Source organism: Leptidea sinapis, chromosome 45, assembly GCF_905404315.1.
Source record: "Leptidea sinapis chromosome 45, ilLepSina1.1, whole genome shotgun sequence".
NCBI lineage: Eukaryota > Metazoa > Arthropoda > Insecta > Lepidoptera > Pieridae > Leptidea > Leptidea sinapis.
In genome coordinates, this window is record NC_066309.1 from 801,794 (window position 1) to 813,002 (window position 11,209).

General features: G+C 33.3%; 1 protein-coding gene across 1 annotated transcript; it reads right to left on the bottom strand.

Moving 5' to 3' along the window:
* Positions 1 to 6,431: 6,431 nt before the first annotated feature.
* LOC126977484 (uncharacterized) lies at positions 6,432 to 10,278 on the bottom strand. The gene is made up of 2 exons (XM_050826327.1): positions 8,933 to 10,278; positions 6,432 to 7,770 (listed from the first exon to the last, which is right to left on the bottom strand). Exons 1-2 carry the CDS (start codon positions 10,159 to 10,161, stop codon positions 7,533 to 7,535), a joined length of 1,467 nt encoding a protein of 488 aa, XP_050682284.1. The 5' UTR covers positions 10,162 to 10,278; the 3' UTR covers positions 6,432 to 7,532.
* Positions 10,279 to 11,209: the final 931 nt, after the last annotated feature.

An 11,209-nucleotide genomic window follows, 5' to 3' on the forward strand; every position in this document is an offset into this window, starting at 1 on the left:
AGGATAAAAGTAATAAATCTAATAGCATCGAGCGTTTCAACAAAAATCACGAGATAAAGAGACGCCGCAGTAAAAAAGCTTTAACTCCCGTACACAGACCTAACGCAGTCGTAAATGTTTTAAAAGAAAGATTCCTCAACGGCAATCAAACAGACAATAACCGGAAAAGAAAATACAAAGCCATTAACGAGACAGTTAAAAAATCTTTGCCTGATTCGACAAAAAAGACTGTTCCAATAAATTTTAACGCATCTGATAATTTTAAAAACATATTGGAGATAAAGGAGACTTTTCAAACACTATTTAAAATGATTGACGATTTAAAACCAATTGGAGATAGAAAACTACGTGTATTTTCGGATGATATGAAACCTAACACGAGCTATCGCCGTGTTGAGACACCGTTGAAGAAGGTTGAACAAGAAGAAATGCAATATGCCAGTGATCGAAGCCAGAGTGAAGAATCCAACAGATCTGATGACAATGTTCTTATAACCAATAAATATAGCAAAGCTCATGTTCCTTCTGAAAGCGCAAACATCCAACTTGAAACTAAAGATGAATGGGTAAGACTTAAACATAATAATATACTGATAGGTTTGGATGTTTACCTATATTTGAGCGTATTGTTAAAAACATGTGTTGAAAATTTACTAATAAACAACCCAACGTACAAATACAAATGAAAATGTTAAACCGTACGTATTTGTAAATAAAATAAATAAATAATAGTTTATTCGCTGAAATGTGGGTACAAGTAGGTCTTACACTAAGATTTAGTCACCTTACACATTCTACCAGGTCCTAGGTTTGCAAATTTTTTCTTACTCGTTAGTATTAAAATTAATCTAATGTGTTACATGATAAAAATTAAAATTATAAAAATTACCCAATTAGACAAAACAAAATAAGAATTTTCATGTCATTATAAGTACCTAAAATTATAATAAAATATAACACAACAGCAATAACACAATATAAGCTAGTCAATTAAAAAACAACATCACAATTTGTCAGCGTACATATAAATATCCAAATTCATCAATAATTATGATATTTTATCCATCAAATAGTCATTAATTTTGTAATACAGATTTTTTTATTTTGCTGTCTCCTTTACCTGGTATTGTGCAGAAAGGTTATACTAAAACACGAACAAAACACACCCATATTGTTTCATTCTAGTTTGAATGTACCTATGCTCTTATGCGCGTTTTTATGTCCAAACCACAACCAAAGGGCAATCAATTAATTGCTATGTTTGTTTCAGGTGCCAATTGGTAGCGGTAAAACTTTAATACATAAAGATAAATTTCAAAAAGTTAATTGGAAATCTTATACGATGGCAACAAGAACTCTATTACTGGCTACGTTTCCAAGGCGGTAGGTACATTTCACTGTACTACTTATTTGTATCTGTTACGCTCCTTGTAAAAGGCGCTGGGCTGCCCCGAATGAAGTTTGAATATAAAAATTTTGGATTTGCAATTTTTATGAATCAATTTATGGTATGACAGCGTCCACCAAAGGGCAATCCGAAACACAATTGCGCTACCTATTCTGCACTTCCTAATGAAGTGTTGTCATAATGACTACCGTTTGCAATTTAACATCAATTTAAATTGCGTTATTCTTCTAAAATTTTGTATTTTTTTAGAATATTAGCGACCCATTCCCTAACAGGAAAACGATCACCAGCTTTTCAAAATAAGCCTGCAAAAATGTGCCTGGACCCAAAAATAGTTTCTGATGTTGTTATTGAAATCACTTCCAGATTCAACGTGCAAGAAAATCTTGTTAGGTAAGCAAAACAATGTTTAACAACATAATATAGTTATGTGTCGTATTATATTATGCAAATGTCAAACATTCGGTACCCGCGGAGTAATATGTGTGGTGTGTGCGGTCTGTCACACTTACCAGCCTTGCGAGAGGTAAAGTGAAACACAACTGTCATGTGTTATTACAGTGTCAATTTGTCAAGTGTTATAGCATTTATTAGTAGTCCATAGCGCGCCCGGTGCCGCTGATTTATGGGACCATGGGCAGCAACCAGTGTTTGTCAAATCAAATCAAAATAACTTTGTTCATGTAGGTCACGGAAATGAATTACAAATGTCACACTTATGAATGTCAAAAAAATATTTTTCTTATTGAATCTACCGCTACTTCGTAAAGGGTTGAGCTAATGAGAAGAAGTAGCAAGAAACTCATTGCCACTCTTTTATATCAAGATTAACATTTCCATCGATTTACAAATCATTTCAATTACAATTAAAATTTGTCAGTTGTATACTTAGGTACTTGTATTTGTACTTACTAAGAATGAGTAAGACCATGTCCATATAAATTAAACGAAAGCCAGCGAAAGTCTCCCTTCTCGGTCATTGAACAAAATGTTAAATGAAAAAAAATTTTAACAAAAAAACAACCGACTTCAAAAACACTATTCCAAAACAATAGATATAATATGCACTTAAAAATATAAAAATAATTGTTTATTTTTATACTTTCAATACATACTTTCGATACAATCCAATTAATTAATCTAATTCTAGTTACGATTATTGATATTTTTGGAATCGGTGTCCTTCCGCCTAGACCCGCTCTCGCCTCTCGCCTCCTCACAACTCAAGTACATCTCACCTATAACTATGTATGTAGTTACAAACCTATGGATGACACCGACTCCAAAAATTACAATATTCGTAAGTAGAATTAGATTAATTAATTAGAATGTATAAAAATACGCAATTATTTTTATACTTTTTAGTGCATATTATATCTATTATTTTGGAATAGTGTTTTTGAAGTCGGTTGTTTTTTAGTTTTTTTTTTCTATTTTTTGATTTTTAGTGAATTTGAAGTACGCTTACTAACAATTTGTCTAAATATGTGTATAAATAAGATTCGGCCGAGTATCGTGAATTTGCTCCTAAGAATTGAAGAGTTCCGTCACTTTGTCATGGATTCCGTAATCAGATCTTAACCAAGCTCTCACCAAACTATCTTTGAAGTATATCCTTTCCAATAAAAAAAGAATCATCGAAATCGGTTGGCGCGATATTGAGTTTATTCGTAAATTTATCATCCACTTTGCTATACGTATGTATACCAAATTTAAGACTTTTATGGTTTTTTCATGGATGCCATTGTCAGATCTGGACCAACATAAAATGGGACCACACGGGAAGCAGCAGCTTTCAGATAAAAAAAATAATTATCAAAATCGGTTCACCCAGTCGAAAGTTTTGAGGTAACAAACATCAATAAAAACATACCGATGATTTGAGAACCTCCTCATTTTTTGAAGTCGGTTAATTAAGTACTTATAGACAAAGAATATATAATATTACGTATTATAGATAGAATTTGTAGGTTATGTTATCAAATTTCCCCACCCATACGTAATTGTTTACACAAATGTCATATTTCTAGGAATATTATAACAACTAAGTGTGCAGATGAATCAAAGATGTACAAAATGCGACTTAAAAGTAAAAACAACTACAAGTCAACGAGAACCTCGTCGGCGGAGCGCGAGAATCACCCTAAGATATTGAACAACTGTTCCGAAAATGCTAACTAATCAATTAAAAATGTAAAATTGTTGCCAAAGAAAAAAATTGTTATAAGGATTATCGAAAAGGAAAATTTCTAACATTACGTGCATTACTTATATTACTGTGTACTGTGTATTATCACAGAATAAAGAGGTGGTATTTTTGAAGTATTTTGATTAGTGAAACCCTTTTCACCAATAGGTATACTATTTAACTATATATGTTATATAAGTAACTATACTATTGGAAAGAAAACTGAAAATTTAACAAATCTTAATATATAGGTCTTTACCTATGAAATTGCCATTCTGCAGTACCGGCCATATCAAATCAATATAATTTTTGTTTGGCTAAGAATTCTAATTTCAAATTAATTTTATTTTAAAAACATGGAAATATTTTTCCAAAAGGAGTCATTTCTACAAACCAACGCACCACCTGTTATTGGTTTGCTCGCTTCCGTTCTGGAAATTTCGACCTGAAAAATAAACGTCGCGGTCGTCCGCAGACTTTGTCGACAATGACGATTTTAAGGCGATTGTGGAAGCCGATGATAAACAATCTACGGCTGAATTAGCAGCAGCTTTGGGCGTTAGCGTCAAAACAATATTGGTCCACTCAACAGACACACAAATTAAGGAATTTTGAACCGCATTGTTACCTGCGATGAAAAATGGATTCTGTTTGATAACCGCAAAAGCTCAGCAAGTTGGTTGGATCCTGGTTCAGCACCTAAACAATGCCCTAAACGAAAACTTACCCCTAGAAAAGTGATGGTCACTGTTTGGTCGTCTAGCGCCGGTGTGATTCATCACAGCTTCTTACCAAACGGGATGAGTATTACTGCAGATGTGTTCTGTGAAGAACTAAACACAAGAAGCTGGCACATCTCAAACCAGCATTGGTCAATCGCTCGTCTCCGCTGCTCCAATACCTGTTCCTGTACAGCAGACGGCCTCTCCGTCATCCACCCTACTCATCAGATCTTTCGCCTACTTATAATAATTGCGCCTGATTTGGATAACTTCTTGGCGGGAAAAAAATTCAATACCCGAGAGGCATACAAAATGCCTTTGAAGAATTTGTTGCCTCCAGTCCAGCTGATTTCTTTACGAAGGGCATCAATAAACTGCCACTGCGTTGGCAAAGATGCATTGATTGCATGGGTGATTGCTTCGATTAATAGATACAAATAAAAAATACATGAAAAAAAATTGTTTAATTTTTTTCATACAAAACGGCAATTTCATAGCTGGTAAAGACCTTATATTGTAGTACCTAGTAGTCATTAACATAAAATATTTATTATGCAGTACCTAGCAATTATTATACAAGCATTATTATTCTAAGTAGATGCCTATAAATGTATCTCTTTTAAGTATGTAGATAATGTAATTTAGACGTAGAACGTCTTTATTTGGCTGGATAATTCAAAAATCGAAACTAAAATTGGATGTTCCTTACTCTTATAAATATTTTAATCATTTGCTGAGTTAGAATTAATATGTTTACATTGCATTTTATTATCTAGGATACATTACATGTTAAACATGCAAACCAGAACCTCGTAAACAAAAAAATATTTAAAACATTTTAATACTTTTATCTACACCCATGCTTTAAATCCTCTATTAAAGATTCTGAAACAGTTAGCTTATTGCCAACATTAAAACACCCAATGTTCTAATAACCATTACATCATCCAAACGAGTGTTGTAATGTTGTACTGAATTTCATAACAACACTCCTATGTTCTTTTTTCGATCCCTTCATGCGAAAATAGCTTCAACAGACATCCACATTCTTATTGCTCGAATTTCAAAAAAAGAACATTTTCGTTTACGCGCGTTCCACACTACCAGAACGTCGCGCACCAAAAAAGTAGGCTATTCGAATCCCCGCCATTTTTCTTCGATATTTTTATTGTTTTGTTTACATTACATTTTAAACGCTGCAAAAGAACATTATATTCGAGTGAATTTAAATAAATAATTGTTTCATGAATACATAGTTTATTTGTATATAATCAGTAAAGAATGATATTAGGTTACTACTAGGACTGGTGTTTTAATGTTAGCAGTAAGCTAGCTGTTCCAGAATCTTTTAGAGGATTCATATTCTGGGTGTAGATAAAGTCTTGTATGCAACTGTTGATAATTAGGTATTAAAACACTCATGTGATACTATTATCACACTCGGCTTCGCCTCGTGTGATAAATCCACATTCGTGTCTTAATACCCCTTATTACACAACAGTTGCATAAATAACTATTAATAAAGTAATAAATAATTATTACCTAACTAATGAAGATAATGTAAAAATGACAATATAAATTCCACATTTGCGGATAAGCTCTATGTAAAATAAAACATAGTTTAAAATAAGAGCAAGTTAATGTCACCGACTTACCTACAGCGGGTAGGTAACAAGTAGGTTGTGACAAGGCGTGTTAAAAATAAAGCATAACTAAAATACTTTACTTAGGTATTTCATTGTTGGTCGCGTCAATTTTATTACTCAAACCAGACCAGGCCGCTTAAATACCTCAGTTACAATCTAATGTGTAATCTGAAAATTTCTAACAACTATTATTATTATACCGTCTTGATGCAATCTATAAATGCAATATTCTTGACCTCAGCAGCTGTCTAATGATCATTCCTATTAGGTTAGCATGTTTTATGTTGTTACAGTTGATTCTAGATTTTGATTAGTATACTTTATAATTACTAACCGTCTTATTCATATCAGCTGTCATCATTCAATCTCTCAAACGTCGTTTAACTTTGCCGGAAAGGAAGAAAACAGTTCAATACCTACATAAAGATTACGCTTAATAAGTGGAAGGTGACGTTAAGACAACAGAGAGAGATTTCATATTTATTTTCGAGACAGCAGCAGTTTGAGGAGAGGGTTCACAGAGTAGTACAACTACAAAATGCTATCTATCTTCACATCATCATACATTGACGTCTAGTCACCAACTTTACTTCCGATACGTTGCTTTGTGTTACATAGAAAATTACTTAAAATAACTTCATAACAAAAATGCAGTGGGTTTATTGAACGTTAGCAGACAGATTTAGTAGAAACGATATTACCAAATAAGGCATTAAGAATTTCAGTTCCAATTAAAGACTCGGAAAAGCATAAAAAAAAACGTTTAAAAAAACCGACTTCAAAAACTGAAAAGTATCAAATAACTAAAAATTTAATTTAATACACCTCTTATGCAAACCTTTACCCTTAATATTAATAAAATACTATTATTTGTATGTGCTACATATTGATAGCTTTGACTAGAACAAAACAACCCAAGCGGACAGACACATGTAACCAGACAACCTTAATAATTACAGTAAGTAAGCTGTTTATAATATTAAGTTTTATTTTGTTTAGGGCTTGGCACCGTCTTAAAACCTATAATTTTTTTGTGGCAGTGAATAATAATAATATATAATCAACCGAAATGAAAACTCCTAAAGAGCCTAACACAAAAAATAATTATATCATGCATCGTAGACAAACATGTTCATAAAATGAAAATTACAGGGCCAAACTATGTAAATTTTTTAAGAGACCAAATGGCATCTATTCCGCATCGAACTAAAGAAGAATTACGTAAATCGGATCATAAATCTCAGAGTAATCATTGTACATACAAAAACAAATACCAATTGAATTTAGAACCTCCTCCTTTTTGAAGTCGGTTAAAATGCTCCAATTTAAACAAATCTTGCTATATCAATCTATGATACGTTACGTTAAGCTTTGCACTACAATTTTATTAATCTTTGCGTGGATTCAGATTATAATATATGAAAAAAAAAATTTTGATAGAATGTGAAAACAACTACATACTAACAATAGTAAAAAATTAAATATTTATTTCCTTATTTCTAGACTTGCATCTCGTGCTAATAAATAAAAAAAAATGTTTTCTTATATCTATGGGGTTGTGATTATGGCTATGTTCCTTGTTGGAATATTCCTAGAGGAAGCAACACCAGGTCTGTATTTGTGCTGGCAATGATAGCCCTCATGAGCATCATCTCATCTGGAGAAAACCGCCAGCCACTCAGCTGTCCAAGACTTGATAATTTAGGACAACATTCCATTAACAGCTCCACTGTGTCCAACGATAGGCGAGGCGCGTTCGGAAACCAAACTGCTTCTAAATTGGGAAATTTGTACCGACGTAACATTCTGAAACATATAATTGTATGATGAATAATTAGGTAGTCCAATAAGAACAAAGCTTATTAGTCGGCGACGAGTCGGGAAAGCTGACATTTTTGTAGTTTGTATTAGATTACAAAAAGTGCCGTCTATTATTTATATATCAAAGCAAAGTGTAGAGTTTTAATTAGTTTGAAACTTATTATAGTTTGATTTTTTATGTATATTTTTCTTATAATTAAGCTTATTATTATTGTTATACTTTGTGAATTGTAATTTATAAAAGAATGTTATCTATTTTCTTATATATAATATTTTGTTACACACGAATGAAGACTGAAGCTACTCCTTTGACCTTGTACCGGGCATAAAGGCATTAATTTTCTCAAAATTTATCTCTTTAGAATTTCTTTTTGATGTCATTTCTAATACTACTACTGCTTCGGAAACAAATGGCACTCTGAGAGAGAAGAAGCTCTGCCAGCATTCTTTTTTGCGCTCTATTTAATACAACATACAACATGAAGTATTATTGTTATTGCTATAAATTAATCATAATGTAGTCCTAGGCGGTCCGATCACTTAGATATTCAGCTGTGGAGTAGTAAGATTTACGACAGAGACATTTTTAATAAAACATTTTTTTTTATAGATAATGCCTGAATAGTGGCTGGGACTTTATTATAGAAGTGTATACATTTACCCTTAAAGCTATTATTATCATATGAAGCCTACTAGAATTAGTTACAACCAATCCCTTTTTGCTAGTGTCATAATATTTAAAATGTACTGACAGTGAACAGTCATAATATTTATTTCTTTAAATTTTTTCTTTGTAGCATGTAGGAGTAGCAACATTCGTGTACTTTCTAATCTTTTTAACGGCGTATGAAGCAGAGCTGAGTTTATCTGCTAGTTGTGCAATATGTGGACCCACACATATTGCCCCCACAGGTTCACAAATCAAAACAAATGTGTAAATTGCAGAGATTAACATTTTTATATTTCTGAGCAGTGGTTCAATAATCCGTCGGAATATCTGGATGAAACCGTTATAGTTTCTCACCAGCTTGTTCGATGGGCAGACTTAGACTCCAATCGACCAGGGCATTGAAATATATTAAGTTATCTTATAACAGATACAGTATAACATTAAGGAAAATAAAAATATTTTTTAGAAAAACAATACCTTGCCATATCGTTGTCATCAAGTTGAATCTCATCTCCAATAATTATTTTTTTCAGCTTTGGACTTCCCGTCATAATATACTTCAGACAAGATACAGACAGATTCCCCTGAATGATTTCTACGTGTTCTAATTTATTAAACGGTACATCCTCTTCATGTGTCGCTGTTTGACATTGGTAGAATTCTATACTCTCTAAATTTGGACATGTTTCGGCAATTCTCGTAAAATTAAAAGAACCTCTCGAACCGGATAACATCAAAGTTATAATTTTATATCCAATCTTATCTAAAACTTGATGCAATTCGTGACATTGAAACTTATTTAACTTTATCTTGTTGATATATTTCGTGTCCTTGAGAAGTGGCAGAACGCCTTGATCTGGTTCTTCTAAGTATATTGTTTCTATTACAGGGCACAGAGCCATAATGGCTTTCATAGTTCTCATATTAGTTTGTATATCATGGACGTATTGCAATTTTGATGTAAAACCAGGCGGACAGTCATTATTATATAAATGGTATAATGCCTTACCAACATATGAATAACATCCTAAATTAGTTAAATTTGGTAGTCTTCTAATGAAAAGGGCGACATCAGTATGATCAATGTTTTCTTCTCCATACATTCCTATATTAATAATTGTTAGACTTTGTGTTAACTGTGGGTTTCCAGTAAGCATAGCATCAATACCAATTTCGGTGATATCAGTTTCACCTGATACGTCCAATAGTTTGAGCACTTTATTGTGTTCACCGATGAACTTCAAAACTTCATCATTAGCTATATAAGGTATATTAAGAGATGTTAGGTTAGATAGATTTCTGATAATATCGTACATGAGAGGCAGGTTTTCATCCTTTACCCACACACCTTTCAAATTGAGCGACGTTAGATGACGCCCTTGTTCTACGATCAGTTCAAGGATTCTCTTATAATAAGGGAGCGGAAACATACCAGTTGCTAGACTTTTGATGTTTTCTCTTAGCAATAGTTTCATTGTGTAGTATCTCACCGCCGGGTCTAGGTAATCCGAAGTAAGTATAAGATTGAGAAGATCTTGAAATATATCTGTAGTGGCTCCCATCGTCTCGTAGTAAGAGGAAACCATCGCAAAGTGTAACGCAACATCTTCGTCCGTCGTTATCTTCGATAATGTGTGTATCAATTGTCTGCCTACTAACGATAATGTCATTTCCTGTAAGGGCAACACTGGGCACTTGGGCGACATGCTCACTTTCACTTATTCGCACTTTTCATTGAGATCGCAACGCTTTCGTATTCGGTATGGCACAGAATACGAGCGTTTTTTCGAGGTATTTAGCGCACTCAATCGCGTCTCGTTACTGGCAAGCGGCCAACACCCGTTCCTAATACAAACCTGACCATTATTTATAGAACTTTTATTTCTAAAGGTGTTTACGTCTATAAATGTTGATTTAATGGATAATATGACATCATTAACGAAGAATATTAAAAAGTAAATTCGTAAAAATAGACACAAAATGGTCTAGAAACATTCAAAGTAGTATTAATTATCTTAATTTCTTGATTGGTTTAATTTATTTAACACAAGCTGTTACCCGCGATAAGTCTCCGTAAAATTAACAAAAAAAAAAAATTCCAATTATTTATGATTAAATCTTTCCAAAGATGGTGTATTTCCCCTCCAGGGGAAAGCGCCTTTCGGCGCGCCGAGGTGCCAGTGCAAATTACGCGCGAGTGAGACACGTGCGGTAAAGATACTATTACTCGAAAACCTTACCTACGTTCATAATTAATTAATTATGAGTATTATTAATGTTTATTAAACCAGCCTTAACGCTCCACTGCAGTAACTTGGCGTCCCATCGGACAGAGAGGAGGATATAAACCTAACATCCACCACGCAGGCTCAGAAAGAATTGTAATTGGATTGAATTAATAAATTTTACTTATCTTTATAAATTAATTATGTAGTGTAATTACGTTCTTGTTTATTTATAACAGTACAATTAGTACGATGATATATTAATATTCTCCAGACATTCAGACCAACTGTATGGTCCCAAAGCAATCGTAGGTACTTATGGAGCTTTAAATCATGGGATACCACACAATGGACTGGGGGAGACCCCGTAAGACAACCAGACTCAGGCCAGTGAAGAAAGTTCATAATATCTTAAGTTGACCTGACCGAGAATCGAACCCGGAAATTCTCGCATAGCAAGCGGGGTCAATCAACGCTGCACCACAGAGGTCGTCAAAATATCAATGTTGGTGGTATTAATTTATTTGAA